We start from the raw sequence: 20,158 nt of genomic DNA, 5'->3' as shown, positions 1-20,158 counted from the left end.
CTCTGGCGGTCAAAGAAAGCCCTCCTGAAAAGAGAAGGCATTGACAATCTTGCAAGAGCCAATTAGCAAATGATGCTGTCAGCCCTATTGGACTGAGATAACGCTGCTCTCTTTCTCTGTTATTTGCATTCTAGTACTGTCCCACTGACCAGGCTGCTGCGGGCACAGATGCTGAGCATGTACAACAGTTCTACAACCTTCTAACAGCTTCCATTGATGTATCCAGAAGCTGGGCAGAAAAGATTCCCGGATTTACTGATCTTCCCAAAGAAGATCAGACATTACTTATAGAATCAGCCTTTTTGGAGCTGTTTGTTCTCAGACTTTCCATCAGGTAATTACTATTCTTTTATCTTCCTTTAGTCCACTCCTTCCTTTGAAGAAGTTTGAAACCTGCTGGATTTTTAATTAAGTCAGTGGTGAAAAGTTTGCTCAAGAAAGGCATATGTAATATGACCAGGCATTAAAAAAAACTGAGCAGTGGATCAAACACTGGGCTGGTAGCCAGGTCTCCTGGGTTCTAGTCTTAGTTTTAACAGACTTGTTGTAAGACCCTAAGCAGGTCACTTGCTTCACCAGAAATTTAGTTTCCTTCTTCATAAAATGAAAAGGTTGGATTTGGCAATTGATGGTCTTCCCTGGTAGCTCAGCTGTTGAAGAATCCGCCTGCACTGTAGGAGACCTGGGTTTGATCCCTGGGTTAGGAAGGTTTCCTCTAGGAGGGATAGCAACCCACTCCAGTATTCTTGCCTTGAGAATCTCCATGGACAGAAGAGCTTGGCTGGCTAGTCTATGGGGTCACAAAGAGTCAGACACGACTGAGCGACTAAGCACGACACACAGCAAAGCCCCTTGCAGCGCCATCATTCTGTGATTCCAGGAAGAGTCTCATGGTACATAAGGTATTTCCTGGGAGCAAGTGTTTTCAGCATTGCCTTACCTCCCAGGTTTCTATTTAGTGTTACTTTCTGATACACCAGAGGGGGTGCTAAAGAGTTCCCACAGCTTTGCAGCCTCCATTATTTATTCTAAAAGAGTAGCTTCTGGATCAATAAATTTGGTTCACCTTACCGCACTCAGTGACATCAAAAACAAACAGAAACTGATTTTTCAAAAAGCTAGAACCTGGAATCTAAGCTTCTGCCATACAGTTCACATGTAGCATTTTAAATTCTATCTTCCTTGCTTCCTTTCAGTTACATATTTATAGGAGACGGTACCAGCATTTTACCAATATTATAGGAAAAACCATCACTTTTCCCCTCTTTCTCTTCCCTGCTGCCCACTCCCCAGTTTCACATCATGTTACCAAAAACTCTCATTTAAGACGCAAATTCCCATGCCTCATTCCCAGCTGTTTTGGTTTGGATCTACGTTGAAGCAAGTCTAGAAATCAGCATTTTTTAATGTATTTATTAATTTTTTAAAATGAAAGATGAATATTTTTAATGATGAAATGTACGATTCACAAAGAAGATAGACATCATAAACCATTAGACACCTAACAACAAAGAAACAAAGATACATAAAGCAAAAATCAGAAGAAATATGAGGGAAAAGAAAAAATATATATAATCATAGTGTGACATATTAACTTAGAAATCTGCATTTTTAAGTCATATTCTAGCAATTCTGACGCCACTTGTCTGAGGTCCAGGTTTTAAACCCTGAGATTGAATCATTCTGTCCTGTGCATGCTTGCCTCTGTGGAGGGATCTGTGGGAGAGACCAAAGTGGAGTTACAACTAGACTGCCAGTAAGCATAATTATAGCCAATCCTGCATGTGCAGGAGCCAAGCTGAATCAGCAATATGACTATTATCTACCAGGCAGGCAGCAAAGGATTAAGTCAGTAATCAGCTCCATGAGGGCAGACACCATGTAGGCCATATTCATCAGGTTTTCTCCAGTGTCCAGCTAAGGAATGGCCTTGGTTTTGTGCTCAAGAAATACTTGCTGAGTGAATGAATGAATGAAGTTATTTCTCTAAAAAAATACTGTTAAAAAGACATTAACATGTTACTGCAATGGGTCAAGAGAGAGAAATATGTGGCAAGAGATTTGAAAATTAAAGGAGAGTTAAGATTGAGTTAAGGTCCATCTAAAATTCAGAATTAGTTATACCTAACACTGGTTGGGCTCCTCTTGTATTCGGGCACTGTGCATAGACTTTCAAGTTCTTTATTTTATTTAATTCCCACAACATTGTTTGGAGGTAGCAATTAGAATTCCTGTTTTATAGATAAGGATAAGGAAATGCAGAAAGATTAAAGGAGTGCCCAAGGCGCCACAGTGAAGTGGTGCTAACTAGAAGTCCCAGGGTTCCGTTCGTGAGAAAAGAATGGGATCACTGCGGACATAATATAAACCATCATGATGGATTGAGAAATAGCCCTCTACAGCCCCACTGCTAAAAGTGGAGAATGTAGTAGAAAACCAGGACCCTTTTTACTTTAGACCATTGTTCAGTTTATGATTGATTTCTGGCACTTGAGAGGACTTGGTGTTTTTAGAGTCTGCATGATGGAATTGTAGTGTCTAACCTCGGGCCTTATCAGTTTTCGACATTTAAGAAAATGAAAGAGAAGTCCTGGCGAAGGAGCACTGAAGGGAACAGTCTCATGTTCAAGACAGAGAGAGACAGGGCACTGGGCTTCACTTCCAGCATCCCCAGGGCAAGCCAGAAACTGCTTCTAACCCTAAGAGAGCAGACGCCCTACTCCGAGCATCTCCAGGTGTGAGGCTTACCAGGGAAGTCAGCAGACCACTAGCAGTGGTTGTTTATCCCAGGGTTGTTCATTGAGGGTGTCTGGGCAGGTTTCACAGCACCATGCTGGGTTTGTGAAGGCTGCCCAAAGCTGTGTGGGTACCGGTGCATTATGACGTTATCCCACTGGACAGATTGAACAGACCTGTTTTTGTATCTCTATCCTCACCCCCCGACGACTTTCTCTCGTAGGTCAAACACTGCTGAAGATAAGTTTGTGTTCTGCAATGGACTTGTCCTGCATCGACTTCAGTGCCTTCGTGGATTTGGGGAGTGGCTCGACTCCATTAAAGACTTTTCCTTAAGTTTGCAGAGCCTGAACCTTGATATCCAAGCCTTAGCCTGCCTGTCAGCACTGAGCATGGTCACAGGTAAGCGCCACCCTGACATGACATGAAGGGACTGTGTCTCCCCCTCTCTCTTTTCCTGGCTTATGTTTGATTCTGGCTTTGGAAATGATTGGCCCACTTTGCTGAAATCCACTGAGTTTGTTGTTTAGATGCTAAGTCATGTCTGACTCTTTGCAACCCCATGGACTGTAGCCCACCAGGCTCCTCTGTTCATAGGCTTTCCCAGGCTAGAATACTGGAATGGGTTGCCATCTCCCTCTCCAGGGCATCTTCCCAACCTAGGGATCGAACCCACGCCTCCTGTATTGGCAGGTGGATTCTTTACCACTGAACCACTAGGGAAGTCCCCCACTAGGTTTATCATAGTCTAAAACAGGAGACACACAACTGCAACTTATTGTCATGAACTTCCAGGAAGGAGAATTCCCAGTGGGTTTGGTTATTGTCAGGAAACCCAGTAATATGAAAATCTAAATTTCCACAGGGTCACTGTGGACAGTTGGACTCACTGCTTCAGGGTTATTTTTACAGGAGGTTTTGAAGGAAGATTACCTTAACCAGCCTGGTCCTGTGGGGCAGAGGGGTAGGTCTTCGCTTCTCCCCCGTCCTTAGGTAGTAACCCAAAGTAAAACCAAAGAATTACGTGCACATGAAACACACATTTATTTATTTACAGCTTTATTTAGCAGCTTTAACTGGCAGAGGACTGAGGAAAATGGGTATTCATATACAGCAAAAATGGTTCAATTCAACTACTTTAAGGGTTTAAACCAGAAGCCTAGAACATATTCAGCTTCTCTGCTATGCCTTTCTCCCCTTAGATGTCTCTTCCTGTCTATCTTTTGAGAGATAAATGATTCCAAGGCAGAATGACAAAGAAAAACAAAGGCACAGTGGATAAGAAAGGGAACACCATCTCCCTATAGCCGCCTGAGGCCCCAGCTTCCCTCTGCCTCTTCATACTTTCAGAGTTTCCTGTTCGATCTCATCCTTCTTGTTCAAACTGGGGCCTGGTGAGGTAGTGACAGTAGATGGAGGCTCCAGAAGAGGCTAGCCAGAGCGGGTTTCACCTCCCATCCTTTTCGTCAGACTCAAGTACAGGCTAGGTCATTGGACTGAGGATTAAGTTTCAGATTCTTGACACGCTCTTGGCTATGCAAAACATTTTTTTTGGCTGGTGATGCGTTTCACAGGGGGCCAAATGCATCCTGGGGCACACATGGGCCCTTTTTTCTGATGCATCAGAAATATGCTTACACACACCTCCTTGGGACATCTCCTGTTAGCTATAGTGAGATGTGTCTGAGTACATTAACAGACTAAGCTGGTTCGTCATCTAATGGTTTACATAAAGGCCAAGAAGAGTAAAGGTGTGTGCAATGGGAGGAACAGGACACCAGTTCCCTCAGGATTCCAAGTGGAAAGTGACTCCTCCTGGTCTTTGGTCCTGAATGAGAAGTCTCCCTGCCAGAGGCTTCCAAGGAAGCCATTGACAAAAAAAAAAAAAAACAGTCTCCAAGAGGATGGATCTGATTAAGAGGTCTTTCAAATGGCACACATAAGGGAGCACCTGAAGAAAATAAACACATTGAAGGCACAAACGTTTCACTCCAGCAGGACTGGAATGAACCTGGTTCAAAGGCTAGCTTTCAACTGAAGCTCTCCAGTTCAGTTTTAAAATCATCCAGCTCTTCCTAGGACAGTTAAATCTTCAAAGCTAGAAAGTATGAAATTTAATTAATTTAGAAAAACAGACACAAAAACCAGAGCCAGCTAACCTTTGCTTTCAGTAAATAAAGCCAACACATTGCACATCTCTATGGAATGGGTTTTGAGTATAGTTCATCAACAAGTATTCCCTGATCTAGGCACTGTGCTGCAATTCAGTGGGTTTTCAGAGATGGTAACACATATCCCTGGAAGAGATAGAGCACGCAAAAGAATCTATGTGATACAAAGTGCTGAGTGCCAAGGTGGGGATGTGAGAGTGGGTACAAGGTGCTGAGAGACCCATGGTGGGAGACTGTCATCTCAGAAGAGGTAGTGTAAAAGAATCTAAAAAAGAGTGAATACATGTATACGTATAACAGAGTCAACTTGCTGTACACTTAAAACTAACACAACATTGTAAATCAACTATACTCCATTAAAAAAAAATTTTTTTAAAGATGTAAATATATCCAAACCAGAAAAAAAAAAAAAAGAGGCAGCATGAGCTGGTCTTTGATTAAAAACATAGGATATCTCCAGGCAAAAATGGAAGGAGTGAGAATTCTAGGCATAAATATAAATTTGTTGAAGCCATTGAAAATGTGGCTGTCATACATTTCAGGTCTAAAACCCAGAGTGATGGGAAGTGAGACAGGTGTGATAGGTTAAGGTGAGGCATGGCATGGAGAACCTTTCACACTTGGATGAGAAGGTTGGGGTTTATCTTGAGAGCAGTGGGGATCCACAGAGAGGAGCATCATGGCCAGGCTTGCATTTTAGAAAAGTCTACCCTGACAGCTCCAAAATCACTGCAGATGGTGACTGCAGCCATGAAATTAAAAGACGCTTACTCCTGGGAAGGAAAGTTAGGACCAATCTAGACAGCAAATTCGAAAGCAGAGACATTATTTTGCCGAGAAAGGTCCGTCTAGTCAAGGCTATGGTTTTTCCAGTGGTCATGTATGGATGTGAGAGTTGGGCTGTGAAGAAAGCTGAGCGCCAAAGAATTGATGCTTTTGAACTGTGGTGTTAGAGAAGACTCTTGAGAATCCCTTGGCCTGCAAGGAAATCCAGCCAGTCCATTCTAAAGGAGATCAGTTCTGGGTGTTCTTTGGAAGGACTGATGCTAAAGCTGAAACTCCAATACTTTGGCCACCTCATGGGAAGAGTTGACTCATTGGAAAAGAATCTGATGCTGGGAGGGGTTGGGGGCAGGAGGAGAAAGGGACGACAGAGGATGAGATGGCTGGATGGCATCACCGACTCGACGGACATGAGTTTGAGTGAACTCTGGGAGTTGGTGATGGACAGGGAGGCCTGGCGTGCTGTGATTCATGGGGTCGCAAAGAGTCGGACACGACTGAGCGACTGAACTGAACTGAACCTGACAGCTGGTTTTGAGCACAGATTTTAGCAGGAAAGAGACTAAGAGGGAAAAAGCCAGTCCAGGTATGAAAGTTTGGGTTAAGAGGAGATCCTGAGGCTGACATCTTTTTTTGTTTCACCCTTTAAGTAGAAATTAATAGACAATAGTGAGGTCACAGCATGTGGGTGCCAGGCGATCCCAGCCTGGAGAGATTGGCAGTTCAGTGTGGAGAACACAGACTAGGAATTAGGAGAAGGTGGTGCTAGTCCCGTCTGCCTGCAGTTTGCTGTGTGTACAGTAGTTACAGATGCTTTGCTGCTGCAGCTATTTAGTCAGTAAGTTGTGTCCAACTCTTTGTGACCCCATGGACTGTAACGTGCCAGGCTTCTCTTTGCATGGGATTTCCCAGGCAAGAATACTGGAGTGGGTTGCAATTTCCTTCTCCAGGGTATCTTCCCAACCCAGGGATCAAACTCGCGTCTCCTGCACTGCAGGCAGATCCTTTGCCACTGAGCCACCTATAGCTGCTCAGCCTCTGCCCGTTAATGTGGAGACTTGCTCAGGGAGGAAACAGGTTGGCATGGCAGAAATTACAAGGATTTTGGAGACCACCACCCCAGGTTTGAATCTGGGATCACGTATTTAATAAGTGCATGCTACTGAGAAATGCATTTCTCTGAACTCAGTTTCCCCATCTGTAAAATGGAGATAATAATATCTATTCCCTCTGGTGGCAGCAAGGATGACAGATAACTAGGTTTGTGATATAGCCAAACTGGTTTCAGAACAGGTGCTCTCTCCATTTATCTTCCATCCTGGAGGGATGGTGACAGGGACTCCCTCAAATCAGGCACATGCCTGCCCTTTCCACAAACCCCAGCAGTCCGAAATCAAACTGGGCAGCATGAGGAAACAGATGGTACCCTTAGAAGGCAGTGTGTTTGGTGAATATCTCCTACGATGCTGGAGAGTGGCTTGAAGAAAGACAGTGATATTAAAGAAATTCGGCTGCACTTACCAGGCACTGACAAAGGGCCCAGTCCTTGATGGGGTGCTTCCAGGTCCTGCTGTCAGTCCCACGGCCTGTGCAGAGCTGGTTGTTATAGGTGCTGTAGTTACAATACACAAGAAAAACAAAACCTTTTCTCTCATTTCTGGATCTCGCAGAACTCTGTGATTTGCTGGTTGGGAGAGGGGTTGAAATGTGTGAAAACTTCAGGAAATGGCAGAAAAGGCAGTGCCTGAGCACCAGCAGTGCACATTGTCATGCATATTAATTTTCATTTGAATGTGGGCTTCCCTGAAATCTTGACCTCTGAGAAAGCTCCATCGATCATAAAAGGTGATTGTGGAATATCAGTTGGGCTATTGGCCGGTGAAAATTTGTCCCCAAATTGTCTGCTCCAAACCACACAGAACTTATCAAAAGGAAGTGGGGTTTTAGACATTTAACCAGTCTTGCTTCCAGGAAAAGTTATTAAGAATCTGTACCACATTGGTAGTTTGTACAAACATGACATTTCTTCCTAATTCTTTTTATTTTTTTTCTCTTCCTCCACTTCTGTCTCTGTGCCCTGATAAAAAAAACTAGGTGGCGAGGTGGGGCAGGAAATGGTTTTTTTCAGATCACTCTCCTTTCGCACAGTAAAAGGAAGTTCCCCACAGTTGTGGTTGTCACATGTTTTTACGTCCTCACTTTATCTACCCTAACCACTCCTATATTCCTGACATAGGAGTAATGGAAATACTTTGCTTCTGATAGAATACCAATGAGGTGATAGCTAGTTGCAGTTAATTATGTGTAATAAATAAGAAGCCCCCGCCCAAATAAAAACTTAGTATGGAATTACCATTTTATAAGTATTGTTCACTAAATAAATATTGAGGCCCTACTATATGTGGGGCATGGTGACAGTCCCTAGGGATGCAAAGATGAGCCATGTGTGAATTGCAGAAAAGTGTATGGTCTACTAGGAAGTCATATGTGTTGATATAGTGAACTCAGTGTATGTTAATGAGTGCTCAGGTGCTTAAAAGGGATTGATTCAGGGCAGGGGAAGTTCAGATTACTGCTAGCACTTTGGGGGTAAAGGAAAATGGAGGTACTGGTCATGCATGGCTTCCCAAGGAGATGGCATCGAGAAATGAGACCATTTAGAGGAAGGACATTCAGCTGTACAGTGGAGGAAACTGCATAGCAGGGGCATGGCAGCAGAACTCTTCACATTCTGGGGAAAAGCAAGGAGCTGGAGTTGCATTATGTATTTTTTAATTTTTTTCCTTTTCTTAAAGGTTTTATTGGAGCATAGTTGATTTACAGTGTTGTGTTAGTTTCAGATGTACAGCACAGTGAATCAGCTATACACATACATATATCTACTGTTTTTCAGATTCTGTTCCCATATAGGCCATTATGCTATACAGTAGGTCTTTTAAATCCTATATGTAATCTCAGTAGAAAGAACAGAAAAACTAAAAGAGTACAAGCTACTGCACTTGATGATGCTATATCTTAGAAAGAGTATGAAAAAGAAGACATGAATCCACTGTGGACCAAGGACTCCCTGCTTCTGATGGTGAGAGCTGAGAGCATGTCCTGTACTCTGGGAAAATTTAAAGAATTTTCAGGGAAAAGTATTGATTCTATGTAATATTTATCTTATGGCTTATGATTATGACCTAACCACAGAATAAAATGCATTTCCCATAGAGTGAAAGGGGCTTCCCTGGTAGCTCAGCTGGTAAAGAATCTACCTGCAATTCAAGAGCTGCTAAGTCATTTCAGTCGTGTCCGACTCTGTGTGACCCCTTAGATGGCAGCCCACCAGGCTCCCCTGTCCCTGGGATTCTCCAGGCAAGAACACTGGAGTGGGTTGCCATTTCCTTCTCCAATGCATGAAAGTGAAAAGTTTAAGTGAAGTTGCTCAGTCGTATCCAACTCTTAATGACCCCATGGACTGCAGCCTACCAGGCTCCTCCGTCCATGGGATTTTCCAGGCAAGAGTACTGGAGTGGGGTACCATTGCCTTCTCCAGCAATGCAAGAGACCTGGATTCAATTCCTGGATCAGGAAAATCCCTTGGAGAAGGAATCAGCTACCCACTCCAGGATTTGTGGTCTTCCCTGGTGGCTCAGATGGTAAAGAATCCACCTGCAATGCAAGAGACCTGGGTTCGATCCCTGGGTTGGGAAATCCCTTGGAGGAGGGCATGGCAACCCACTCCAGTATTCTTGCCTGGAGAATCCAATGGACAGAGGAGCCTGGCAGGCTACAGTCCATGGGGTCACAAAGAGTCAGACACAACTAGGTGACTAAGCACAGCACATAGAGTAAAAAGGGAAGAAGATTGGAAAGGCAGTTTTAGACCAGATAGTAGAGAGAATCTTGAGTGCCCAGATGCCATTTTGCAAGACACCACATTAAATCAATGTTCCCCATGGCTTTCATTCCCTACTCATGCCTTCCATCAGGTAGGAACTATTCTTTTCTTTCTGTAGTCTTTCTCTTTTGTCTTATGGGAACGTGAACTTGAGATTGAGGAGGGGGCAGAAAGCAGTGAAACAGTGACATGGCAGAACCCAGCAGCACCTGTCTTCTCAGAGCTCCCCTGTTCACTCAAAATGGTTACCTGGTTACTCTGTTTTTCTGTCACATATAGCCATCAGCTACATTGCAAGGAAAACTAAATGTAAAACTTGGCAGGATCATATTTAAAAAAAAAAAAACAGTAGTGGAAAGGATTGTCATGGGAGTTGGAGATTGGAGGACTGGGTTCAAGTCTTCACCATGCTTACTTCCTAACTGTGCAATTTGGGGCAAGTTCCTTACCCTCTCTGAATCTCAGTTTTCTCCTTTTTCACAGGGATAATGATGTCTACGTGTAGGTTTCTTATAAAGATTTAATGACTTAATGTGTACTTTACAGAAAAAAAAATTTGACAAATCTTTATTATTATTATCCTAAGTGGTACACGTTTTACTTCCAATAAGAGGTGGCAAGTTCTAAGAATCCATAAGTCACTTTAATCATGTTTGACTCTTTGTAACGCTATGGCCTGTAGCCAGCCAGGCTCCTCTGTCTGTGGGTTTTTCCAGGCAAGAATACTGGAGCGGGGTGCCATTTCCTACTCCAGGGGATCTTCCCGACCCAGGAATTGAACCCGCATCTCTCATGTCTCCTGCATTGACAGGTGGATTCTTTACCACTGGCACCACCTTTGAAGCCCCCCAAAATGTTGATGCTTCCTTAGTTATTTGTGCACATCACATCAAGCAATTTCTTCGTGTCTTTCTTTTCCAGCTAGATTCAGGATTTCTTAAGGGAAGGGAGAGGTTTATTCATCTTTATAATTACTTTAGCATTGAAAAGTATCTGGCATAAGGTAAATATTGCTTGAATGAATGGGTTAATTGAGAATAGCAGAAAGTGTCCCAAATTAGGAAAATCTGTGTTATTTATTTTTAGTCTACCACTCTGTTATTAGAAGATAGTCAGAATTCCTGAGAACTACCTTATTTTAATTCAGAGTGACTCTATATTTATTGAACATCTGATATGTGCCAGGCATAAAATCCCTTATCCTTGAAGAGTCTGTGGTCTCACTGGGGAGATAGACACCTGCTCTAATAAATCAAAGACAGCCTGAAATGCACTATTATAGCCTGAGCACAGGGTGCTGACTGACTTGTGGTTTCCTGATCAGTGTGGGCTCAGCGTCTAGGGGACTGCCCATCAGGAAAGGATGTTCTGACATGAGAAGTAGCAGCAAGATGACTTCCCAGAGAAAGAAGTAGAACTCCGAGCAGGAAGTCTTGTTTGTTAGTGGGTGTCTGAGTTACACACACATCTCTCCCCAGGTGCTCTCTTCTCCTTCCCCTTTGGCTGGGCCTATATTATTGTTGTTACTGAGTTGGCCTGTGCCAAGACCTGCTCAAAGTCAAAAGAAGTTACTTTTCCTTATTGAGGCTGCTAATGGTACCATCACTCCTTTCCTTACCCCCTGATCCTTGCCATGAGGAAGAGGATTTGGCATTTCTTGTGTGGGCCTAAGAGGCAGAACTGTAAACTGTAGGAAGGCAAAACTTAGCTCAACTTAAGGAAAGCTTCCTGAAAGACAGAACTATTTGAAATTGGAATAAGCAGCCATGGGGAGTGAGTTCCTGCCTTGAGTAGTGAGATGTACAGAGATTGAATGAACGGTAGTTGTATACTGTATCAAACATCTTACGGGGACTGGGATTGACTGTCAACAACAGCTTCTCCAACTTTCACGTGCATGCAAATTATTGGGCCTCTTGTTAAACTGCAAATAATAACCATACAATAGTGAGAAAGTGAGCAGCAGTCCATGGGGTTTACATTTAATGGAAGAAGCAGGCACTGATCACAAAAAAAATCTGATTTCAACCTGTTATATCCTTCAAAGGGAAAAAAAAATAGAGAAAATGCCATAGGAGAACAAGATCTAGATTGGGAGTAAAAAGGGAAGCTTCCTTGAAGAAATGTTTGGGCTGTAATCTACAGGATGAATACATGTTAACATGGTGAAGAGGGAAGAACAGGAGCACAAAGCTAAATAGCTTCATTTTTTCAATCAGTCTCTCCCCATCTCTCTCTGTTTTGAAACCTTCTCCTTCCCTTCTTCCCTTCCCTTCTCCCCACTGCCTACCTTCCTGCCTCCCTGCCTTCCTCTCTCTCCTAGCAGAGATGTCTACTGCATGGCTAGCTAGAATGCATAGGAATCCAGCAGTGTCTGTAGATACTAACAGGAGGCAGGTTAGGAGTGCAATCTGTTGTTGCTCTCTTTGTTCACTGTTCTAACCCCAGTGGCTATAACACTGCTTGGCACAGAAAGTGAAAGTTGCTCAGTGGTGTCCAGCTCCTTATGACCGCATGGACTGTAGCCTCCCAGCCTCCTCTGTCTGTGGAATTCTCCAGGCAAGAATACTGGAGTGGGTTGCCATTCCCTTCTCAAGGGGATTTTCCTGACTCAGGGATCAAACCCAGGTCTGCCGCATTGTAGGCAGATTCTTTACTGTCTGAGCCACCAGGGAAGTTGTTGCTCGGCATTGTACACTGTTCTAACCCCGGTGGCTATAACACTGCTTGGCACAGAACAGATACTCAAATATTTGTTGAAAGAAGCAATTAGTCAATTAGCTAATTAGATACACAGAAAGTAGGAGGGAGGTACAGGGAGGCTGAGTTCATCTCAGGAAGAGAAGGGACATTCTAACAATGTTCAAGGCAACCAGGTATAATAGAAATATCTCTGAACTTGGCATGAAAAAAATTAGCCACATGTTAACTTTGACCGTGGCAAATCACTTAACTCTCTGTGCCCTAACCTTCTTATTCATTGAATAAAAATTATCTCTGCCGTGTTTAGTTCATAGAGTTATGGTGAGTAAAATAATAAAACAATAAAATAATCTAAGTTTTTAGAATGTAATGTAAAGTACTATTAAATATATTTTTATTATCAGGGTGCAAAAGGGAACTCCCAGTCTGGCTGGTGTCAGGCACTCTCTTTGTGGTATCTTGTAGTAGAGACTCTTGTCTTAGGAGAGAGTTTGAACTAAATGACTCAAATGCTTTCCAATTCATATATTCTATGGTTATGACACATAAATCCATATGTGTGGGCATGCATGCTCATTCTGACTCTTTGCAACCCTAAGGACTGGAACCTGCCAGGCTCCTCTGTCCATGGAATTCTCCAGGCAAGAATACTGGAGTGAGTTGCCATTTCCTCCTCCAGGAGATCTTACCAACCTAGGGATCAAACCCACATCTCTGGCATCTCCTGCTTTGGCAGGCAGATTCTTTACAGAATCTGTATTTTAAAGTTTTGAATACAGGAAGCTGAGTTAAAATACATATTGGATAAAAATGATGTAGATCAAAATGCAAGAAATACTGAGAAGCTTGCTTTATTTAATGGTGGACAGAGATCTTAAACTGAAATCTGTATATAGGAAGGGGGAAAATCCAAATGTCTAATTTCCCCTACAATTTATGAACTCTCTGTATATAAGCTCTGCAGCCATGTTTACCAAGCTGCAAGAAGAAAGGGAGGTTCCTTTAAACTAAAATGTCAGCGATTGGGGTTTTAAGGAATTTCAGATTATCGGGAAGGTCTCAGACACTTAGTGACTCCCTAGTGATTTAAAAATCTTACTGACTGCTGGCAGTAGTTTGCCTGGAGACTGAATTTTATTTCAACCCTTTTGAAAGAGTAAAGAAGCCACAAATCCAGTAGCTGTTCAACACAACAAAGAAGGTGCCTTTGGCTTCTAACAGGAGTGTCTCTGAATTCCTCAAGGAATTCCAGGCCTAGGGTTGATCCAGCTGGCAGGAGGTATCGATCTCCACTTGAATTCACTGAATAAATAATGGTTGCCATAGTTATCGAGCAGTCACAACTGGTTGGAGAGCAGGGAAAACTCTGAGGCACCTTCTGTGAGTTTGGCCATGAGAAAGTCTGGTTACAGGGTTCCATAATCAACCCCCTCCTGAAATCCAGCCCACACAATGCTCAGTTTCTATCTTCCGATAATGAATATAGGATCCTGAATATAGTGCAAGACATGAGGCACGGAAGGGAAGGGAAAGCTTAAATCAATGGATTGGTATTTTATTCTGGGAAAAGCATCTCTCCCTGCATTATGAACCTAATTTGATATATCTCAGGATTTAATAGAATTTACTATCAGCAGGATGACTGTTTGATCATGTTACAGCAACGAAAAGGTTTCACAAAGGACCAAATCCCAGTTTGTTCTCTTTTAACATTGTTTGTTATACCAATACCATTAACCTGGATATTTTAAAAGAAGAGTGATCTGACAGTCTCATGAATATTTTCACTTTTCCATTTCCATTCACTCTTCTCTGTGTGTGTTCAGTTGCTCAGTTGTGTCTGACTCTTTGCAACCCCATGGACTGTAGCCCACCAGGCTCCTCTGTCCATAGAATTTTCCAGGCAAAAATACTGGAGTGGGTTGCCATTTCCCACTCCATTTACCCTTCTCTAAATATCAGAATAATTTTTGCATAGATGGTAGCACAACTTAGATACCATTTTGTATTCCATTCTTTATTTAATGTATATATTTCACCATGTTGCTTCACAGCCTTCATGTCCTTTTTGATGTCTACAGAATCTTCCATTATGAGGACATGCTGTTTTTTACTCAACACTTTCCCTATTTTTCTTCACTGTACCCTTTTCTGTTTTTTTTTTAATTGCTTTACAGTGTTGTATTAGTTTCTGCCGTACAGTAAAGTGAATCAGGCATTTGTACACATATCCCTTCCCCCTTGGGCCTCCCTACTTCACCCCCATTCAACCCCTCTAATTTATCACAGAGCACCGAACTGAACTCTCCACGCTATACAGTAGCTTCCCACTAGCTATCCATTTTATATATGGTAATGTATTTATGTCAAACCTAATCTCCGAGCACATCCCACCCTCCCCTTCCCGATCCTCCACATCCACACGCCAGTTCTCTACATCTGCATTTCTACTCCTGCCCTGCAAATAAGTTCATCTATGCAAATCTTCTAGATTCCAGGTGATGCCACCCCAAGTGTCTTCATGCATACAGTCTTATTCTTTTTGTTCAACATTTTCTTCAGACAAGTTCCCAAGAGTGGGATTACTTGGTCAGAGACTATGAACATTTTATAGCTTTTGCAATTTGCTGCCAAGTTTGCAGCCAGATTTTTTGCTCTTGAGGTAGACAATAGGCAGCACTAGTGGTAAAGAATCTGCCTGCAATGCAAGAGACCTGGGTTTGATCCCTGGGTTAGGAAGATTCAGGAAGATCCTCTGGAAAAGGGCATGGCTACCCACTTCAGTATTCTTGGCCTGGAGAATTCCATGGACAGAGGGGCCTGGTGGGCTACAGTCCATGGGGTCGCAAAGAGCCAGACACGACTGAACGACTAAGCACAGCACAGCATACTGGGAGAAAGAGTGCTTCCCAGGTGGCCCTAGTGCTAAAGAACCTGCCTGCCAGTGCAGGAGACATAAGAGACATGAGTTTGATCCCTGGGTCAGGAAAATCCTCTGGAGTAGGAAATAGCAACCCACTCCAGTATTCTTGCCTGGAGAATTCCATGAACAAAGGAGCCTGGCGAGCTACAGTCCATGGAGTTTCAAAGAGTCAGACATGACTGAGCGACTTAGCATGCATATACTGAGAGATGAAAACTTTGACTGAGATAACAGAGGCCAACATCTTCTTTCAGGAAAGAGGCTCTGAAATCTACACACTGAGAGAGAGCAAGCTGATTGGCACTGGATGTCAGGCTCCTTTTTGTTCATAGGAGATGCAACATTGCTCTGGAGCCAGAGGACAGAGGCTGCCCCAGAAGACTGGGTTCAAATCCCAGTTCTTAGCAGTTGTGTGACTTTGGGAAAACCATTTAACCATCTATACAAAATAAGAGATCATACTATTTAACATAGGGATAATTTTATATATTATTTTATAAAATATAAGATTACTGGTGTTCATGTCTTGCCACATTATGAAATGCTTGCATCACCTCCTCAGGTCCTCCTCTTCTTCTCTTTGACTTTTCCATCTCCACAGACGAGAAACATGTGCCAGGTATAGGTCAGTAAGAGTATGGCAGTGGGGAGGGAGAGGATAAAGAAAAAATCTAGATTCTTCTCAATGCTGATTAGCATGAAAACACAAGAATGCACTTTGTATCGGGGCAGCTTTTGCATTTGCAAATGGAAAATTACAGCCCCCACTACCAAGTGAGTCTGTCAGGATGGCAACATTTTTTCATTTACCTGGATGTGTGTCTGTGTTACTCTGAAAAGAGTTGCTTCCTCATGGGGCTTTTGTAAGACCTCAGTCAGATAATGTGTGCAAAATAGTAACCACCCTGTGATTCATTCACTGTGGCTCTGTGCTGAGAACTGTGTGCTTCATTCGCCCAAGCTGGTCCTCCTAGAAAGTCTGAATTGGGTATGATTATTATCTTCATTTTGTAAGGAAATCATGGCTTAGAAGTTAAGGGACTCTAGGGCACACTGAGTAAGTGACAGGACTGAGATTCAGTCCCTAGTGCTGATTAATACTGTGTGCGTGCGTGCTAAGTCACTTCAGTGGTATCCGACTCTTTGCGACCCCGTGGGCTATAACCCACCAGGTTCTTCTGTCCATGGGAATTCTCTAGGCAAGAATACTGGAATGGGTTGCCATGCCCTCCTCCAGGGCATCTTCCCAACCCAGGAATCGAACCCGTGTCTTATGTCTCCTGTGTTAGCAGGCGGGTTCTCTACCACTCGCACCACCTGGGAAGCTGCATTTGATACTAAAGGCCATGAACTACCTCTAAGAGGGAGGGCACTGTGGCTGTAAAATGCCACGCCAACTGGCAGAACAGGACACAGGCCTCCGTTAGGGGTTCAGGGTTTTTTAAGATGTAACTGCCTCCTAAAATTTCCTTTTTCTATCCCTGTACAGAACGACATGGGTTAAAAGAACCAAAGAGAGTGGAGGAGCTATGCAACAAGATCACAAGCAGCTTAAAAGAGCACCAGAGTAAGGGCCAGGCTTTGGAGCCCACTGAGCCCAAGGTCCTGCGTGCCCTGGTAGAACTGCGGAAGATCTGCACCCTGGGCCTCCAGCGCATCTTCTACCTGAAGCTGGAAGACTTGGTGTCCCCACCTTCCATCATCGACAAGCTCTTCCTGGACACCCTGCCTTTCTGAGCAGGAGCAGCCTGAGCAGGGAGCTGCCTCATCTGCTAGCAGCCGCTTGCTAAGTAGCAGAGGGAGGGGGTCTGGACATCTACCATTTTCTGTCCTTCTTTAAGAGAGAAAGCAAGCTCCTGTTGAAATGAAAGACTTTTTTTTTTTTTCTGGCACTTTTCCTTACATCTGAAAGCCAGAAAACTTGCAGAGTATTGTGTTGGGGTTGTGTTTTATACTTAGGTTTTGGGGTTGGGGTGGGAGGTGGGTATAGTTCATGAGGGTTTTCTAAGAAATTGCTAACAAAGCACTTTTGGACAATGCTATCCCAGCAGGAAAAAAAAAAGGATAATATAACTGTTTTAAAACTCTTTTTGGGGGATACAATTATAGTTGGTTTGTATTTAAAAACAAGAACAGCCAAGGGTTGTTCGCCAGGGTAGGATGTGTCTTGAGACTGATCCCTTTAGAATACACTTCTTGTATCAAGGGTATGTATGTGGTGCAAACAAAGCAGAAATTTCCTCTTCTTAGTTTCTTTCTTCCTTTATTTTATTTTAACAAATGGTGAAAGGTGGAGGATTACCTGTACATCAGACATAGCAAAATGATAATGGCTGTTCGCTTCCATATACAAGTGCAATTTTTAAAGTGCTGTCTTACTAAGTCTTGTTTATTAACTCTCCTTTATTTTGTATGGAAATAAAAAGGAGGCAGTCATGTTAGCAAATGACACATGCTAATTTCCCTAGCAGAGGCTCTGTCCACCTGCCCTGTAGAACCCTTCTCAGGTTTGGTCCATCCAAGATTTTAGGCCATTCTTGATGGATCCAGACCCCTGCCCTAACTGTCCAACTGTCCTAAAGAGGGCTCAGATTATAAGACAGATTGCCACACAGCGTCTTTTTTGTCATGTTTTGTAAATCCTGCCAGAGTTCCCTAAACTTGCTTCAATTTAGGGAAACTGACTGGCATTCATTCAGAAGCCCCAGGAGCATTCAATAAGTTTCAAGTATATTGAACCCTAGATGAGAACATGCAAATAAGTAGGAATGGATCATACAGGGTAAGCACCAGGGATAATAAGGTTTTTTAAAGTATATATAATTTAATTTTTGTTATTGGTTAATGAGACAATTTTGGAGAACAGGCAAGTCTTATTATAAAAAAAATAGTGTGAATGTAAGTACTAGAAAGAATTAGTGGGCTGCGTTTCAACATTCCGTGTTCGTACTCCCTTTTGTATGTTTATACTGTTAATGCCATATTATTATGAGATAATTTGTTGCATAGTGTCCTTATTTGTATAAACATTTGTATGCACGTTATATTGTAATAGCTTTGCCTGTATTTATTGCAAGACCACCAGCTCCTGGAAGCTGAGTTACAGAGTACTTAAATGGGGTGTTCACAGTGAACTTGGATACACCACTTAGAAATTAAATAAGCAAATATATATATAAATATAGCAGGTTACATATATATTTATAATGTGTCTTTTTATTAACCATTTGTAAAATAAATGTTACTTTCCATGCGGTTATTTTATGGTTCATTTGCAGTGACTTTTAAGGCAGTACTGTTTAGCACTTTGATATTAAAATTTTGCTTATGTTTTGCTAAATTCAAATAATGTTTGAAGATTTTTAGGTCTAAAAGTAACTTTATATTATATATATATACTCTGTATCAAGTCAAAATATCTTTGGCCATTTTGCTAAGAAACAAACTTTGAATGTCAAACTGATGTCATAGTAGTTTTTGTTAGCTTTAAATCATTTTTGCTTTAGTCTTTTTAAAGGAAACATAACAAAACTATGCTGTTTATATTGTCATTAAATTATACAATCAAACAAATGCCAAATGATTGCCTAATTGCTGCAAAAGAGAGACCAGATAGCAAATCGTGTATGTTTTTTTCCAAGTGTCATTCTGATATTTGATCTTGTATTATGTTTGTGTGAGCTTTTGTGAGAGATTATTTTTATATTAATATCAAGATGATAGGATCTGGAATGTTAGGATCTTGGAATGTTAGAAGGGGCCTGACTTGTCAACTAGTTCAACCCTCCCTGAAATTCATAGAGAAGAGAACTGAGGCCCAGCAAAAGGCAGAGTTATGCAAGATCAAACAGCTGGTAACAAAATCAAGACTAGGACCTAATTCTTCTTTCCATGGTCTTCTTACTTAATTTACTGCATCTACAGGAAAACAGGCTTTTAAAAATAACCACTAATACTTACATTTTACCATGAGTAAAGTAGTACTTTTGCAGTAATTGTTTGAGTTTATATGCAGACACAATAGACATTACTAAATATCAGGAAAGCTGACATTTCATACAAGGTAGCTTCAGACCAAATTCAAGTTGAATTTGAATAAATTAGAAATGCTGTGCATACATATAACCCTTTTGTGCACTGTTAGTCTTAGAATGTTAATCCTTGTTTTTTGTCATGTCTGTAAAGGAGAAACAAAACAAAAAAACAGAGCCCTAGAGAAATGCTGTCACTTTTTCTTTTTACACCCACTGGATTTAAGGAAAAGACTTTTTAGTCGATATTGATTGGTTGGAAGGAATGAAGAAGGTTTTTAGTTATAGGTCCAGACACTAGTGCTGGAAATAAAGATTATAGCCAGTGTTCTTCTGTCTTCCATAGTTACCACAACTATGAGAGCCCCCCAAACCCCCACCAAGTCATCTATCAATTCAGCTCTCTCTTTTTTTTTTTTTGGTCTTAATGTTGACACACAAGTTTATACAGAGTGGATGACCGAACTAGCTCAGAAGAGGACAGCGAAGAATTAAAGCAGGTGATCTTCCCTTGTGGGAGAGCTCTCTCAGTGCTAATATGCCTTCTGTGGGCAGAAATCAGGAATCCACCAGCTGTTAATGGAGAGTGCCTTGCTTCCATTTCAGACGGCAGAGTTTTCCAAAGTTTCTCTGCTCCTCTAACAGCATTGCTCTTTAGTGGGTGTTAACCTTGTGTTTGAAAGAAATGCTCTTGTACATTAACAATGTAAATTTAAATGATTAAATTAAATTACATTTTATCAATGGCTATGGTCTGTTGAATAAGCACGCTTCATTTAATGGTATTTTCTTAATCATTTATATAATGGTATTTGCTGTGAACTCTTAAAGTGAAGAAAGTGAAAGTGTTGGTAACTCAGTCATGTCCAACTCTTTGCAACCCCATGTGAACTCTTAAACATATCTCAAATGGATTTTTTAAAGGCTT

The 20,158-nt window shown here is 42.1% G+C and overlaps 1 protein-coding gene across 1 annotated transcript in view; it reads left to right on the top strand.

Moving 5' to 3' along the window:
* Positions 1–18,243, top strand: part of NR4A3 (nuclear receptor subfamily 4 group A member 3) — a 41,688-nt gene extending 23,445 nt beyond the window's left edge. The window contains exons 6-8 of the mRNA XM_069576066.1: positions 135–334; positions 2,960–3,138; positions 16,689–18,243. Of these exons, the coding sequence (XP_069432167.1) occupies positions 135–334; positions 2,960–3,138; positions 16,689–16,936 (627 nt within the window). The 3' untranslated portion in view covers positions 16,937–18,243. The remainder of the gene's footprint in view (positions 1–134; positions 335–2,959; positions 3,139–16,688) is intronic.
* The last annotated feature ends 1,915 nt before the right edge of the window (positions 18,244–20,158 follow it).

The sequence above is a fragment of the Ovis canadensis genome, chromosome 2, assembly GCF_042477335.2.
Source record: "Ovis canadensis isolate MfBH-ARS-UI-01 breed Bighorn chromosome 2, ARS-UI_OviCan_v2, whole genome shotgun sequence".
Classification (NCBI taxonomy): Eukaryota; Metazoa; Chordata; class Mammalia; order Artiodactyla; family Bovidae; genus Ovis; species Ovis canadensis.
This window is presented reverse-complemented; position numbering and strand designations above follow the sequence as displayed.